The sequence below is a fragment of the Malurus melanocephalus genome, unplaced genomic scaffold (genome assembly GCF_030028575.1).
Source record: "Malurus melanocephalus ecotype Western Australia unplaced genomic scaffold, MMel_1.1 scaffold_659, whole genome shotgun sequence".
NCBI lineage: Eukaryota > Metazoa > Chordata > Aves > Passeriformes > Maluridae > Malurus > Malurus melanocephalus.
In genome coordinates this window covers 37,264-54,193 of record NW_026623891.1, presented here as the reverse complement: position 1 = coordinate 54,193, position 16,930 = coordinate 37,264, and the positions used below count along the sequence as shown (strand labels likewise).

The window sequence follows — 16,930 nt, the reverse complement described above, 5'->3', positions numbered from 1 at the left end:
GGCAGTGGCTTTCACRGAAAGCTGGTGCAGCCCTGGAATTCATTAAAAAGAGGAGACTTTAAATGATTTTTACTTCTGCATAAGCCATGAAACGCTTGCAGTGGTACAGTACATGTGGGACTGGTGTTAGCRCTTGTAAGTGGCTCAGGAAAATGGGTTGGGACTCCAAAAGCTCCCTGAACAGTTTTGAGAGCTGCAGAAAAGGCCTCACCAACAGAGCTTTGCCTCCTTGCTGCCTAGCTTATTATCAAAAGGAAGATGGGGAGGTAATTTGATTAGCGTGCAAAATAACTTGCTCAGGGAGAAAATACCAGGTTGCCAAAGAGATCTTTAATCTAATGGAGACAGGCATAACAATACTGACTGTGAAAGCTGAGGCTGGGTGATGCAGATAGAAAATGAGACCTTTCAAGTTCTCCTTTTTATAAAAGCACTTAATGGCCACTGACACCAGCTACCAAACATGGTCACAAGTTGTCCACCTTTGTAGAGCCTCCGTGTTCAGTCTGTGTGTGCTGCTGGGCTAAATGCTGAGTTAGAAGAGGGGAAATGCTGTCAGCTGCAAGAAGAAATCAGGCCAAGTGTAGTTGCTGCCAGCCTTGTGTTCTGCATCCCTGAAGCTGGGCACTCGGCAGTGGGACAAGTGGAGAGGTCTGGCCTGAGGCTGTAGTGCTGGCAGCTGCTTTGTGAGCTTCGCTTCTGCCCCTGCACAACCCTTCTGACAACGTTCCAGGTCAGAAGAATTGGCCTCTTCATCTCTGTTTAAGCTTTATCCCAGTTTGGAAAAAAGCAAAACAACCCCAGACTATTTAAACTGTCTTCTGAACAGTAATGATTCCTAATTATTTAACACGTCTGGTTCTAGATTCTCAAAGAATTGTAATCAACTGAGACTTTACAGTTGGCAAAGTTGTATTAAAATTTGTGTCCTCACTGTAGTACCCAGAAAAGTGCCAGAATTAATTGTCTYATCACAGCGAAGTCCATGAACACTCCTCCAGCAGTGAACTGGCCAACAGGATAGCCAAGTACTTTGCCAAATGTTGGGCTCAGTCACTTGCAGCTGCAGAAACCAAACTTAATCCTCATCATAAGAAGCAAAAACCTCTTATCTGTCTACAGAGACAAGAGTTTCTGGTTCTCAYAGGATGCTTCAAAATGGTCCATGACCATCCTCCTCTGGCCTGTTTGGAGGAGATGTTGCCCTCTAAGTCTTCCAACAGGTGTTGGATCTTGTGCACAAAATGCTGCTGCTGCCATTTTAACATTCCCTCTCTTGTCCAGATGAGCACCATGCCAGGACTTCCTACAAGACCCTGCTTCTATGATATAGACCTGGACCCAGTGTCAGGAGGAGTAAATGGGCTCTTCTGAAAGGAATGGTTAACCAAAGGTAGGTGCCTTCTTGAAGTCTTTCAATATTTGAGCTTTATTTCTCATCTTGAGATAATGAAGTTAAACCAATCCCCATATTATGCCRTGTGTTTCCAAATGACGTTTGATTGTAATTCAGCCTGAAAGTTGCCTGCAGTACTATATAMTAGTAATTAAATTTTATTTTTGTTTTTAGCTCCCAGAAGAACACCTGATGAGTCATGTAAATGGAACTGTGCTCTGATCTTTTTTTTTAAAGTCAGAACAAGATATGAGTGAGAATGTAGTGCAAGAAGCGACTGGAAGGAGGAGTGCTGAACAATCAACCACTAACTTTTAATCTGTAATAATTTTTAAACTGCTGTGTTCCAAGCTAGTTGACACTGAGCCTATAAAGCCTACTTCCTCTACAGACCTCCCGCTTCATAAYTGTAGCTGCAGCAGAATACAGAAGCTTGGGTTTAATGACCTCTTTTGATTCAATGACATGATTTTAATAATTAAAAATCCTAAAGCTGGAGCTGCTTGAAACAGTCTTGGGACTTAATTGTCTTAACCATYGGGGTTTTGCAGCATATATTATATCTTTGAAAGTCTTGTTGGCTGCAGTTTCCCGTTTGCCGCACGGAATTCTCTGTTCCACTTTGGGAGAACCTGCAGTGCCCTGACACTGCACCAGTGTTGTTTCAAAGGAACGAGGAGGAATCCCTTCACTTCCCAACGCTCTCCAGAAGTGCTTACCCTGGTTTCTGCTGTGAATTATTCCTGCAGGCACCTGAGCAGGCATCAGATAGCCCAAGCCCAGCAGTGACTACTGTATTCTACTGTCAGTGGAATGAAACCTCTGGATATCAGATCTGGAAGARCTGGGTCTCTGGCCTGTATCTGTGGCTTCTATCATATGTGTCCTTTGAACCATTTTCTGCTCAACCATAAGTGCAGTTACACYGAAGGTACCTTTCTGGTCAATACAGACAACGCAAATAATGATCAAGTGACTTGTAGCATGTTTTGTCAGCAGGCCAAAACTCATTTTGTAACATGATGAATCATGTTGCTGCCAATTTTTTTAACTAATACAAATAAACTGGCAAATACTTCAAGTGCTTTTTGGGTTTTAATGTGTGCACTGAGATTACTGAATTAGAATTTATTTTTSTGATTAACTGCACACAACAGCAATCCTTGTATTGACAAGTAGGAGTGATTATTGCAGTAATAAGTAGCCTGCAATGCACCAGGGTGTGTGTGTTTTAATCTGGTTTCCTTCCCTAGATGATGCATGTCATGTATAGGAAATAAACTACCTGAATTATTCTGTGAATTTGATATCCTTGCAGCTGACTGCAGAATATCTGAATTAAGATTCGTGAGGCCCATCTGCTTGTATCAGAACTGAATCTGGAAACATTCTGAATTTGGTGAGAGCTGGGAGGAGCAGGACGTAGGTGTACACCAACGTAGGGGAGCATCTGTAGTACACAGATACTGTGTGTGAATTTATACATATATATATATGTATATATATATATGGAGAGAAAGAGATGAAAGAGATCCATATCTCCTCAGTTATTCAGGAGGGGAGAATAATTATATAAAAGTTACCTGGTTGTGACACAAGCAAGAGAGAACACTTTAAATGGGAGCGCTTGAGATGCATTCACAGTCTGATAAAATGTTCCTTTTGATGTTATATTATCCAGCCAAGGATTTCCTGGCAGCCAGGAGGGCAGGCTCAGTTCTCTTGCAGGGGGTCAGGAGGGGTTCCCCCACTGCTGCCCAACCCCCCTGTCTGGCTGAAGGTGCCTCTTCACCTGCAGCTCCTGKGCCCAGCCTCCCCTGGAAGCAGGTTCCCAGAGCGGATGCTGCCAAGTCTGCTGTCAGTTCCTACATTTAATCTTCCCTGCTACAYTGCTTTCCTGAGAGTGCTCTGTGTTCCACCTTCATTTTATGCTTATGAAAGATGGGATAAGTGCAAATTTATGCTAAGATTAGCCTCCTTTTTAGTTTAGCATGAGATCATAGCCATGTGCTTGAGAGAGATGGTTCAAGAGGTTGCTAGTCCCCCTCCCGCAGTGAGGCACAGCACCGGATCAGGCACGAGCTGTTGAAGGGTTTGCTACACAACAACAAAGCACAGGGGCTGAAAAATAGCCCCGAGCATCTCCAGAGATTAATGGGGAATGTTTTYTAACCTGCACTTCCAACCTCTCTTCTCTTGCAGGATGGATAGATAAATAGGTTATTTTTTTAACACTCTCCTTTGCRGCTAAGGGTGCCAGCTAGGTCTTGCCCTATCAAATAGGACACGGAGGACACTTAATTTCTTCTAACAAAGTACTGGATGGTTGTCTTCTCCTCCTGTTGCCTAGAGAAAAAACTGATTATGTACAAATTTGTTCTCTATGGGCTATTTGTGGGCTCAGTGTCCTTAGCTGGTGTTACGGCCATCCATTCCCTGAGCTGTGCTGTTGTGAGAGCACTGCATCACATCCTATAAGAAATAACACAGATTTATGTTTTTAAGCGGTGCTGGAGACAAGAAAGAGGAGAAGGTGTTGCTTGGGTGACTTGTTGCACTGTCACCAGCAGTTGAGTGTGGACCCAGAAAGAAAATGGGATCCAGCTGGGCCAGGATCTTCTGAGCTTACCCAACTTGTGAGCTGATCCTTTGCTTGCCACAGACCCATTAAATGGTTTTTATTTCCCTTCCCATCTGCCCCTGGAGCACCAGCAATAATACAAAGTGCTCCCAAGGGGATTGATGGCAGCTTGCCTCCATCACACCACCGCCTTCCCCAGGCTCAGGTTAGCCATCCTCGCTGTCTGCTTCCCTCCCTCTTGCCTCCGACTGCAACGGGGAAAAGCTCCTTGCATTGAAGGGGCTCACTTGGCTTTAATAAAGAAGTGGATCATAATTATAACCCTCTACCCCCCTCAGGAGAGAAGCTGTTTCCAAATTAAGTTTATTATCATGAGTGAATGTGAGCAAACACCTCTCCCAGGGGAGCTTTTAAAAAGGCAATTCTTTATGATGCTCGATGCACTTTTTCTGCCCCTCTAGCTGACATTTCAACCCAGCTAACCCATTTTGTAYCTTTTTTTTCCCCATRAAGAAGCCGAGGGAGGGGGGAGGCCATGTGTTTTTCTAAGCCTGGCCTACACTGGAAGCCACTTGCAAGTTCAAAGTGCTGCTTTGCCCTGTTTCTCATGTGCAAACGTGCTGTGAAGCAGTTAATGTCTGTAAAACCTTTGTGGGCGGCAGCTCCCGTGGAGATGAATRGGGATGTTTGGGCATCTCAACTAGTTTCCTGTAGTTCATCAGCGGCACTGGGTTCTCCTTTTTTCTGGAGGCTCTCCCATCAATCATCGCAGCTGGAGATGTGATTTTTTTTTAAAGTCAGATCTCCGCTGCTTTGGGGAGAAAAAAGGTTCATGTGAAAGAGGCATTTTCKCTATGGTTTTGGCATGGTTAAAGGCAAGAGCTGGCTGTCCTTACATCCCCCTCCAAAGGTGTAGCTCCTGCAGCACTCCCAGTAGCGAGTGCTGAAAGCTGTTAAGGTTTCAGGTGGGACACAAAAAACAGCTGCCAAGAGCGAGATCCCCTTTCTTTCCCATGAAAACCCCAGGGTCCCTCCTCCCTGCGGGGTGTGCTCCCGGCTCCTTTACAGTGCCTCCTGCTGCCATCGGGATCCAAACTAYAACCCACAGCTCCATTTCGGAGAGCACCTTCACCTCGAGCTGAACTTGGTGTTTTTCGTGCCTGTGCACAGCCTGGGAGGGGACGGAAGGTCGCTCTGGCAGCGGGCGAGGGCTCCTGCCCCTCCAGGAGGGATGCTGCCCGCGGGAAGAGCGGTGCTACCCCGCTGCAGGGCGGGACGCTCCCCCGCCAGAAGAAAGGGATGCTGAGCGGCGAGCTGGGAGAGATGCTTTCCCTTCGGAGGAAGCAGGCGGCGAGCAGGTGCCGGCAGAGCCGGGCCGGGCCGGGTTGGGGGGCGGGCCGGGGGCTGGCGGGGGGCGGGGGGCTGCTGACAGAGCCCTCCCTGCCGGCCCGGGGGGCGCGGCTGCGGCGGAGGCGGCGGCGGCAGCGCAGCCGCGCGGAGCTGAGCGGAGCAGAGGGATCCCGGGGCTGTCTCGGCGGTGGCTGCTCTCGGAGCCCCCCGTGCCTCGGAGAGGGGTCCGGCTGCGGGGGCTCCCCGTGCCCGGGCGGGTCCTGCTGCGCACCCGCCAACGCCCCCAAACTTGGCGGGCGCGGGGGCGGCSGAGCCGGGCTGCGGGATGCGCTCGGGGCACCGGCTGCTGCGGGATGCGCTCACACGGCTCTGACAGCTCCGCTCGGSTTCTCCCTAAAATAGCCTCATTAAAATAATAATAATTTTTTAACAAGTGCTGCGGGGGAAGCGTGCCCCGGAACCCCCTTTTAATCACCCTGCTCCTGAAAAGCAGAGCACGAAATGAATGCTGTGTGCAGCCCTGCCCGGAGCCCCCGAGCCCGTCCTGCAGAAGTTGGTCTGTTTGTGGTAACACCTTTTTGCATCGTTCMGTCCAAAACGTTCTGATGATATTTCGAGGCAGWGYTTTTTTTTTTTTTTTTTTTTTTTTTTTGGGTTAAGGTTGACACACATCTTACAACATCACGTCTTTGATGAGCACACACGGTGTTAATTGAGGTTGCCATGGGAGGCATGCACGTAGTATAAATAAGCTCCCTTCTTGCCATGTGATTTCGCTTTTGTATTCCTCAAGCCTCCTTTTTGTATTCTCTGTTTTTGCATATTGTCATATGGTGCATTAAAGATAAAAATATCTGCTGTCTCAGGGTGTAATTTCCCTAGYTGGAACTATAAGTGCATATGGAGCAGTGGGGAAAGGATTTAGCAAACCATGGGAGAAAAAAATATGTGTGTGCCTGTGTAATAAGTGTTCGCCATAATATGGGCAGTCATATAAAAAAAAGTCCCTTTTTAAGCGCATAAAATAGCAAAATAGTATTTTCTTACCCAGAACATCACTGGGTTGGCATCTTGTGGCCTTATTTTGCCTTTGGATATTTATGCTAATTAGTGAAAAGAAATTGCTATAGTGCATCCAGCCCTGGTCTGCCTCCCAAAATGAAATGTTTAGAAAGAAAAAACTTTTTATCACTTTTTAAAAATTACTCTGCGGGTCTTATCACTCATCTATTGTGTTCCAGATAAGAGATGAAAGCCTGGGTCATGCTTTGCAGCAAATTTCATGTAACACGCAAGGGGAGCTGAAGCAGAAACCAAAGCCAAGGCAAAGCAGCGTCTGACCTTGTCACTGGGGGGCAGAAAACAGCCGCTGGTTCCACTGGTGCTGCAATCAAGCTCCCTGGGCAATATGGAACTGCAGAGAGCTCACAAAGTGCAAGGTCCGTGGGGTGAATAAAAATTGTTAACTCTTGGCTTGATTTGTCATCCTTTGGGGGAAAAAAAAAAAAAAAAAGGTATATCAGACTGGCCATTATTGAGTGGTTGCTGTTAGACCAAACACGACTGGAAGCGGGTTTTTCTGGAGATGAGAGTGGCTGAGGCCAGCAAAGCCAAGGAGAAGCCTGTTCAGCTCCACGTCTGCCCGGGATTCCTCGGAGAGGTGATAAAGTGAGTAATAAGGCGAAGTGGGAGTCATCAAGCGGATGCGACAGCTCCAGCAGAACTTCTTCTCACCGCCACACACGCTCGTTACAAAGCAGCTAACTTTATTTGGAAATCTATTTGAGGAAAAAAATGCACTTTGAGCATCTCTGCAGTTCTTGTGTCTGAGGCATTGATCAGGAAAATCGGCAGCACAGCGCCAACGAAGGAGAAGAGGATATGGTGAAGGCAGCTAAGGAAATTCAAATGGAGAGCCCAAGAGAGGCAGAGACTCCCAGCACAGGAGCCACGTGTTCCCCACCAGAGGAACAAGCAGAAAAACCCTCCATGCTCTGTTTTAAGAAGCGGAAGAAGTCCTGTAAGAAGGGGTTGACTGTGAAGGATGCGTGTGAAGGAGCCTCAGAGGAGAAAAGCCAATGTGTCAGCACTGACCAAGAGGAGSCAAAAGGTTCTGATCCATCACAATCCTCCAAAGGAGCCTGGGCAGCCATCAAAAACCTTACCAGGCCTCGGAGAAGGCAGAAATCCTCCTCACGAAAGAAGGTGCCCTCCGAGTCCCAAGTACAGCTGGAGGTGGATGCTGAGGAGAGCTGTGCACAAGACATCCCAAAGAAACGGGCCAGCTCTGGGGTGAAGATGCCCTGCGTGAGGTTCTCCAGAGGCAAGAAAAAACCCAGCCCCTCGGAAGCTGTGGAGGAGGCAGAGGGCAGTGCTCAGGCAAATGAAGTGATGGATGTTTTGAATAAGGCCAGCGAAGAGCCAGGGGATTTGGCCCCCCAGGACAAACCTGAATCCTTCAGCCCAGTGTCTGCAGAGGAGGAGCAGGATACAGTGAAAGGGGACCAGGATACTGTAAAGGAAGGTGACACCTCTGTTGGGAAGAGTGAGCCCTTGACAGAGCCCACACCTGATGCAGAGGAACATTCAGAGTGCACGGTTCAGACAGAGATAACTGATTCAGAGACTGTTGGTGAAACAGCCCAGGACAAACTGCAGGAGGGGAGCCTACCCCAAACCACTGACCATGTGGATGGCAGGGAAGGTCCTCCTGAAGAGCCTGTTTCCAATGATCAGCACGATGACACCCCTGAAATCACACTGTGGCAGGAAATCCCCAATACCTGCGAAGAGACGCCTGAAAGGGATGAGTTGGAAGAGAGTGTAAATCTTCCTGAGGAGAGCAAAGCCGAGGAGACTGATTTCAGTGAGCTGGAATCTGGAGGTGATGCAGCAAGAGTGCAGGATGCAGTGAGTGTGAAGGATGCAGTGAGTGTGCAAGAGGCAGCAAATGTCCAGGACGCAGTGAGTGTGAAGGATGCAGTGAGTGTGAAAGAGGCAGCAAGTGTGCAGGATGCAGCGAGTGTGAAGGATGCAGTGAGTGTGCAAGAGGCAGCAAGTGTAAAGGATGCAGTGAGTGTGCAGGATGGAACAAGTGTGCAGGCGTCTGCAAATGTGCAAGAGGTAATAAGTGTACAGGAGGCTGTGAGTGTGCAAGATGCATCAAGTGTGCAAGATACAGTGAGTGTGAAAGATGCAGTGAATGTGCAGGATGCCACAAGTGTGCAGGAGGCAGCCAGTGTGACGGATGCATCAAGTGTGCAGGATACGGTGAGTGTGAAAGATGCAATGAATGTGCAGGATACCATGAGTGTGCAGGAGGCAGTGAGTGTGAAGGATGCAGTGAGTGTACAAGATGCAGCAACTGTGCAGGAGGCAGCAAGTGTGCAGGATGCCAAAAGTGTGCAGGAGGCAGTGAGTGTAAAAGAAGCAGYGAGTGTGCAAGATGCATCAAGTGTGGAGGATACATCAAGTGTGCAGGAGGCAGTGAGTGTACAGGAGACAGCAAGGTTCCAAGAGGAGAGTGTCCAGGATGCAGTGAGTGTGAAGGATGCAGCGAGTGTGCAGGAGGCAGTGAGTGTAAAAGAGGCAGCGAGTGTGCAGGATGGAGCAAGCATGGAGGATACAGTGAGTGTGCAGGATGCAGCAAATGTGCAGGATACCACAAGTGTGCAAGAGGCAGCAAGTGTGCAGGATGCAGTGAGTGTGAAAGAGGCCGTGAGTGTGAAAGATGCAGTGAGTGTGAAAGAGGCAGTGAGTGCACAGGAGGCTACGAGTGTGCAGGATGCATCAAGTGTGAAGGATGCAGCGAATGTGCAGGAGGCTGTTAGTGTGCAGGATACAGTGAGTGTACAGGATGCCACAAGTGTGCAAGATGCAGTGAGTGTGAAAGAGGCAGCGAGTGTGCAGGATGCCAYGAGTGTACAGGAGGCTGTGAGTGTGCAGGATACAGTGAGTGTGCAAGATGCAGCGAGTGTGAAAGAGGCAGCGAGTATGCAGGATACAGCGGGTGTGCAGGATKCCACGAGTGTGCAGGATACAGTGAGTGTGCAGGATACAGTGAGAGTGCAGGAAGCCACAAGTGTGCAGGAGGCAGTGAGTGTGCAGGATGCCACGAGTGTGCAGGATGCCACGAGTGTGCAGGAATGCTCCAGCCATCAGGTGTTAGAAGCAAACACGGCTGCCGGCGTTAGCATTGTCATCACCATCACCGAAGCTGAGGACTCCGACAACACCGACTCTGACCAGGCCTACGAGCCATCCCCAGTTTTGCACCAAAAAAAGCAAAAAGGGAATAAAAAATCGAACAGGAGTGCTGACGTTGGTACAAAAGAGGGCCCCGAGGCTGGTGGCGGTCCCCAGGCRGAGGAGAAAGGTCTGGGTGACCAGGGGCACAGGACTGGGGAGCAGTACGAGCTGCTCCTCGTAGAAACYGCCTCTTCCCTTGTGAAGGCGGCCATTCAGTCCTCCATAGAGCAGCTGGTCAACGAAATGGCCCTGGAACAGAACAAACACAACAGCTTTCTGTGATGGCAGCCTTGGCCCTGAGAGGAAGAGCAGAGGGAGTGATTTAAAGCTCCGTTTGGCCTGCRGGGTGTGCGGAGAACTGGGAGAGCTCCCGGGGCCGCGGTGTAGTCAATTCTGCATGCCCGTTCAGTTGTGTGTCCATGTGAATCGGATCCTGGGGYGTGGGCASACCCTGCTGAGCRCAGCCCTGGGGCTTCAGACAGYGCCACTGACCACAGCTGCGGAAAAATTAAGGTGTTACAGTGACTGTATTTCCACTTTTTGGCATATTTATGTCAAGACCGCGTTTCTGCCGTCACCCATGCCCGGTTTGCCGCTGTTGATGCGGTAGATCTGTACATACCAAGMGCTTGGAGAAAGGTCCTGAGAGGCAGCGAGCGCCCGACCTGCTGCGGGTCTGGATTTGGGGCGCGTTGGAACTGCTGGAGCTTTGCTTGCTGGGGTTTGATTGCAGATGAGGGAGAGTGAAGTGTCTGCAATGCTAACATGAAAACACCCGTGCCAGGCTGRTGCTCAGCGCTGTCATCGGGCCCTCGCCCAGCACGGGCGTCAGGAGTCTCTGCTGTCGCATCAAGCCGGCGGCTCCCAGCGAGCGCTCCCCCTTCACTCGGCTTCTCCCCCCGCCACCAACAGTCTGCGCCTCTCCAGACATGTTAAAGCTCAGCATCAGCCTCGCCTTGCTGACCCCGAGCTGCGCGAATGCCGAGAGAGAGAGACGGCGCTGCGTTTGCTGGGGGTGCCTTTCTCGCACCATTAAACTCAGCGGGCAGAATCGCCTGCGGCATCMCGGGCGTGGGCCGGGCGGGAGCAGCCCTGCTGCAGACAGCTCCTCTCCTCCCTCGCCTTCCTCCGTCCCCGTCCCGGTGTCGTGSTGAAGCTCTCCTCAGATGTAGCATATTTTTTTATACATGGCATGCGATATAAATAGCAGTGAGCTGCATGCGTGTTAGCAGTCAGCATACTTGGGGAAGCTGCAATGTGCTGCCGGCGCTGGGATCGCTTTGATTTGGTCTGAGTGCTGGCGGCAGGCTGTCCCGCAGCGCTCCCCGCTATCCGCACAGCCCTCCTGCCTTCCCCCAGCCCAGGAATCCCTTGGGAATCGCGCATTACGCCCGGCTCGCTGCCACCAGCCTCTGGCACGCCATGCAGCTCGCTCTGAAACACGCAGGGAAACGCTGGAGCAATCTCACCAAAGTCCTCAAGGGAAAAAATCCAGACATGAGGGCCTGAGGACATGGCTGGAAAACGCCTGGACAAGCCTATTGCTGGCAAATCCCACCTGCCCTGCTCCGAGGGGTTTTGCACCGGCTCTCCAGGAGAAAGGGGCCTTTTAATAAAATGGGATTGCATCTGCGTGGCTGGGATTTGTGTCCATCTGTGGGCAAGGCAGYGTGCTCCTCTGAGAAAATTCTCCTGCGTGTTCCTCAGCCGCTACAGAAATAGCAGCCGCGCTTGGCAATTGCTCACTGACCATGGGCGGTGCGCTGAGATTTCCCTTCCCGGCGAGGGATTTGGATTCCTGCTAAAATACAAGGGCTGTACCTGTCCCTCGTACCTGGTGCACAGCCACGTTTTAAACCTKGACAAAACATCTCCGTTGTCACGAGAGGACTGAGAGCAGCAAGAGACAGCGCTCATTTCTGTGCAGTAAAACTTGAGAAAAAAAAACCAGAGGATGGTAAAGAAAAAAAAAGTGTCATTTCTTTTCCTGTGAATTTGTTGATTAAGTTATCAGCTGCTGATAATTCAGTGTGTACAGTTTAATGGCTTTGTACTTCATACTGGTCCTTCCAGGTATTTTGCCATAGTTTTGAAAGGGAATTTTAAAGACTTTAGATGTACCTTTGGAGCTGCCACAGCACCCCAGGAAGAGCCATCCTGAGGCTGGGGTTGCTTATGGGATTTCACTGGGCACTGTGGCAGGCTGGTGCTGAGCAAAGGGCTGCAGCATTGCTGTGGGACCCCACTGGAGTCAGCCACAGAGGAGGATGTCCAAGCTTTAGTTAATAAACACGAAATTATCCCACGGAGCCAGGCTGTCATCTTCTGTCAGCCTGCTAAGCTGTTTTGGGGAGGATTTCRTGTTATTTCAGTATTGCCTTTTAGGCAAAACACGTCTTCAAAAGAGGAGGAGAATGGCAGAAATGCTTAGTCCAGCCCTKCCCTGCCTTGCTCCGTGTCAGGGGGTTGGGTTTGCATCCTCTCTTGTAGCTGTTTTTTCCTCTGTTACAGCTGTACATAGAACTGATGATTATTTCATTAAAGCTGAATGTACCTGTTGTTTTCTTGCCTTGTGATTGAGTGGGCAGCTATGGAGAGATTTTACATGTGAAAGGATTAACTCACAGTGGTGCTCCATTGTGTCCAGCTTTTTCAGGCAGTCATACAGTGAGCAGAGAGAAATCTTAATGTTGGTGGCAGACCCCAATTCTTTGGAGGTTTGCTYCTCCTCTGCCCTTTCTATGACATTTCCTTTCGGTTGCTGGTCAATCACTTCCACCCTGGCTGCCCAGGGACTGCTGTAAGGAATTTGGGATGGATCACAAATCTCTGGCAGCTAAAAAAAGCCATCCTGTTGWCCCATGGTTAAATATCCTATTAGCTGCCCCATGGCACCAGAGGAAAATATCTGAGGCTTCACAGACTGACGGGGTCAAACCCCACTGCCCGTGGAATGGCASAGCTCTGATTCCATGCAGGTGGTGTGGTTTCTCTGTGAGCTGCTGGCTCGTGCTTCCTGCTCCCAAGGCTTGGGATTGCTGTTTCCAGGTGCACAGTTTGGTGCTGGACAGGGTTCAGGATGGGGCTGGCATTTTGGGAGGGGGAGCAGTATGTTTGGTGCTTCAGCACTTTCTGTGACAGCTCAAATGGGCTCCACACCCTAATTAATTTTTTTTTCTTTTTTCTAATAACATCTTTCATGTAATTTCTTGAGACACTTTAAAACATACAGAAAATACAGGGGAAARAAGTTATACATTATTAATAGTATTAATACTATTTATTCTTTCAGGTTTACAGAACAAAATATAGGCTCATATCAGCTGCTAATGACTTAATTAAGACTCTCTACTCCTTCCTTATGATTAGAGAGTAGAACATTAATAAAACATTTATTCTTTCAGAGAAGGMATGATAAATCTACTATTGTGAAGGAGTGCCGGGGCCAGGAAACCTGTGAGGATGTGGCTGTGTGTTTGTGCCAGAGCACCAAAGGGTGGCCTGGCTTTAGAACCATCTCCCTCACCGACAGCTAAGAGAATCTGAAATTATCATAAAATCATGGGATTGTTTAGGTTGGAATAGACCTTTAGGATCACCCAGCACTGCCAAGGCCACTAAACCATGTCCCCAGGAGCCACATCTACACATCTTTTAAATCCCTCCMGGGATGGTGACCCCACCACCGTCCTGGGCAGCCTGTTCCAAAGCTGGACATTCCTCTCAGGGAAGAAATTTTTCTTGATATCAAATCATTTTTATAGCCCCATTCAGATTGCTTCTGAACTGCCTGGCTCCTTRCCCAAAAATTCGTTGCTTGCTGCCCTCTGACTTGTGGAAGTGGTTCTTCTGCTGACCCCACAGGTTGTGCTGCTGCTTTTGTCCCAGATTTTTCCAGCGCTCTCCTCAGTGGGGACAATTCAGCTCTAAGTCCAACAACTTCCCTATCCCTGCTTTGCTGTGTCGTTTTGAGTATTTTCATCTCCCACAGCTTTTTTATATTAGCAGCAAAGAAAAGGGTGTTTAAATAGTATAACTCATTCCCAGAAAGGCTTTCAGGAGGATAAAAAGCTTTTCTGTTGTGTCAACACTGAGCCCAGCAGAAAACAAGTGTATCCATTGAAAAGTTCCTTGTGGAAATCGCCAGTAGACAATGATGGCACAAGCAAATATTGCATTTTCTTTCCTGCCCTGGGACACCAAAAATGGATTAGAAATGCACAGGGCTGGATCTCCAGCTGCTGAAGATCACAGCAGCTCTGTAGGCATCGAAGGACTGACTCTACAGCAGCCAGGAAGTGTTTGGTGTTTGAGCCCAAGGTGCAATCCCTGCATAAATGATGGACATTCTCATATGTGTCATGTATAAAAGTGAAGATGCGGTTGTGGGGGGGTTTTGTTGTTGTTTTTGTGGGGGTTTTTTTCCACAAATGTATGTAAGAAATAGAGTAAATTAATGAAATATATGTGAATCTTGGTTTGCACTTCGGATGGGTGGGTGGATGGATGGATGGATGGATGGATGGATGGATGGATGGATGGATGGATGGATGGATGGATGGATGGATGGATGGATGGATGGAAGCCAGACCCTTCTGACAGACCCACATGTTATGGGCACTGAAGCCCTAGTGTTGTCTGTCTTATAGATAGAACCTTTCAACATGAGTAACTCAAAATGATGAAGTGCTCCAAGGAAACAGATGAATTTAAATAATTGCTTTAATATGATTTTACCTCTGCAGTTCTATCTCCCAGGGAAATGGTTCTTGTCAGCTCTTGTTGGGTAGTATTAAAATAATGATATACTTTTCATTTGCAAAYAGACAGAATCTTAACATTAAATGTGACTTTAAAAAAACACAACTAATCAGAGGATGTTATTTCTTACACAGTTATTTAGGCTACAATATAGGCTAACGTTTTTTTTAGGAGGCACAGCTTTAACATGTCCATTTTTGTGCAGAGAATTGTGAAAAATGCAGTTCTGTGCCAAATGATGGGATTTTTCTGCTGTGGGGTTAAAGTCCATATAGSTAAAAAGTGGGTTTCAGCAAAAATACCCAAACCCAGCATTTTAAAGTAGGTTTTGTTATATAAAAACTGACAAACATGCTGGATACAAAAGGGARGAAGATGGTAAGGAAACACGTTTTGCAATTCAGATTGCTAAGATGAAAGTGTCATCTGCAGCTCGAGCTGGCAGTCACCCTGTCAGCCCTGAAGTTAGACCTCGCAGAGATCTGCCTTCCAAAGCTCTTTGATCTGGCAAAGGTGCCATCCCCCCACCAAGATGGGCGCTCTAGCAGGGTCAGGAGGTGCTTTTCCAGCGCCAGGTCCTTTCCGGTGCACGGAGCATCGCTTTGCAGTTGTCCCTGAGAGACAGTTTCAGTCTGGAGAGGGATGCCATCGTGTCACACTCGCTCTCACCATTTGCCATTTTAATGAAGACACGAGGCCGCGTGTGTCMGGGCCCCGCTGAGGTGGCGGTGGGTGGGAAGCGCAAATTCTGCGGCTCCTGCCGAGCTCCAGAGCATCCCCCGGGAAGGGCGAGCGGCGCATCCCCGCTGCTGCCGGCAGCCCCCGCCTGCCAGAGCTCCCAGACTGCGCCGCACGAAGGCGTCGGGCTCCGGCGCAGCCCAGACAGCCTGAGACTGCATTTGCATCCCATTTCGCAGCTGGAGCAAGGCGGGGAAGGCCGAGGCTCCCCGAGGTGCGTGCGGCAGCCCGCGGGCAGGAGGAGAGGGCTGGGGGCCCGGCTGGCCAGTGCGACAGGCACAACAGGAACGCGCACCCTGCACACCGATCATTAGCGCCCTGAGGAAGCCAGGCACGAAAACAGCCCGATGGGGGATGCTCGGCCCTAATGACAGGCTGGGGACCCGCCCTGCTGGCTCCGGCGGTGCTGCGGGTGGCGGAGGTGACCGCTGCCCGAGCGGGTCCGTCCCGGGATGGCTGCGGGCAAAGGGGACGCGCGGAGCAGCAGCCTCCGCTGCCGGAGCTTCGGCCGGAGCTGGGCGAGGCTGCCCGCCCACCGCTGGCTCCCTGTTTYGATGGCTGACACTGCTGTCTGCCTGCCACGAGGTTCTTCCCCTACATCCATCACCCCCCGGTGCCTCGCCGCCCTGGTTTCCCTGCCCTGGTGCCTGTAGGTGGCTTTACATCCTAAAACCGCTGGCTTGCAAATGCCAGCGATGGCCAGGAGGGACAGAGGGCTTTACGCGGTGTTTTCTGGCACCGTTCGTGGCAGTAACAGGAGGATTCACACGGACTAAACGCTGCCCTGTGCACCCGGGAGGTATTCCCAGCCCCGCAAAGCTTCCCCCAGCCATCTCCACTCGAGTGGAACTCCGGGTAGCAGAGAAGGCTGAGAGCCTCGCCGTGCCTTTGTTCCGAGGGTGCAGCCTCTGGTTGGGAATAGTCGGTGGAAACTTTTCCTCTCGTAGGCCGCTTTTGAAGTTCTGTCATTACTTTTTCTTAATGAAACATGCAAATCACTTAGATGCTGCGATTGCATCTCAGGGGAGCTCGGTCTCGACACAGCTCTGGTTGTAATTATTTAACTGGTGTGTAATTTAGGACATATCCACCCTCATTACATTTTTCCTCATGATTTCTTATTGCTCAGAATATATTTTTCTAGTGCTGGACTGCTGGGAAGCCCACTCTGTTGCAGTCTTTTATGGCAATCCTGGACAAGAGGGGAAAAGAAAAGACTGAGTTTTATTAAACAGGGAATCAGGAGATCATGGCAGTGGTATGGCACGACCTGGTTGGCTGATTTCACAAGAAACCTTTCAGTGTGGCCACTGATAGCCCATGGTCCCATTCAATGAGGCTGAATTGCACACGCTGAGGTCTCTTTTCACTGCAGTTCACYTACACAGGATAAATACTTTCTGCCTCCAAAATACCAGGAAACTATTCAATATCAACATTACACCAGAGAAATGAAATGTCATGATTGCAGCATTTCRTGGCCTTAGTTTTAACTGCAATGCTCACTGCATCAGGTTTGCATCCCAACAGCAATTTTCATTTCCCTGTTCAACCTTCTCAATGTGCACAAATGTCCCAAACCCCTTTGGTGAGGGGCACTGTCAGTCCTTCCACAGCCCCTGCACACTGCCTCTGCCAGACTCTGCACATTTTAGAGACAGTGAGAAAGTGAGGAGCCTGCCCAAGGACTGCTGTAGCTGGATGGCAAGAKATGTTTGTTTTAGCCAGTCTCTGCAGCAGGTAAAAGGAGCTGAAGGGGTTTTTATCCTGTGTGGAGGTGGTGTAAACACGGCCTGGCCATCAGTATCACCTCCAGAGAGCCAGCAGGGGAGTGCCAGAGTCAATCTCCCCTAGAT

The 16,930-nt window shown here is 49.5% G+C and overlaps 2 protein-coding genes across 2 annotated transcripts in view; both read left to right on the top strand.

Moving 5' to 3' along the window:
• Positions 1–2,477, top strand: part of MTHFD1 (methylenetetrahydrofolate dehydrogenase, cyclohydrolase and formyltetrahydrofolate synthetase 1) — a 40,711-nt gene extending 38,234 nt beyond the window's left edge. Inside the window, exons 27-28 of the mRNA XM_057383793.1 lie at positions 1,285–1,393; positions 1,571–2,477. Coding sequence (XP_057239776.1) covers positions 1,285–1,374 — 90 coding nt within the window. The 3' untranslated portion in view covers positions 1,375–1,393; positions 1,571–2,477. The remainder of the gene's footprint in view (positions 1–1,284; positions 1,394–1,570) is intronic.
• Positions 2,478–2,928: 451 nt separating this feature from the next.
• On the top strand, positions 2,929–14,068 carry AKAP5 (A-kinase anchoring protein 5). The gene is made up of 2 exons (XM_057383792.1): positions 2,929–5,335; positions 6,569–14,068. The coding sequence occupies exon 2, from the start codon at positions 7,209–7,211 to the stop codon at positions 9,855–9,857; it is 2,649 nt and encodes an 882-aa protein (XP_057239775.1). The 5' UTR covers positions 2,929–5,335; positions 6,569–7,208; the 3' UTR covers positions 9,858–14,068.
• The last annotated feature ends 2,862 nt before the right edge of the window (positions 14,069–16,930 follow it).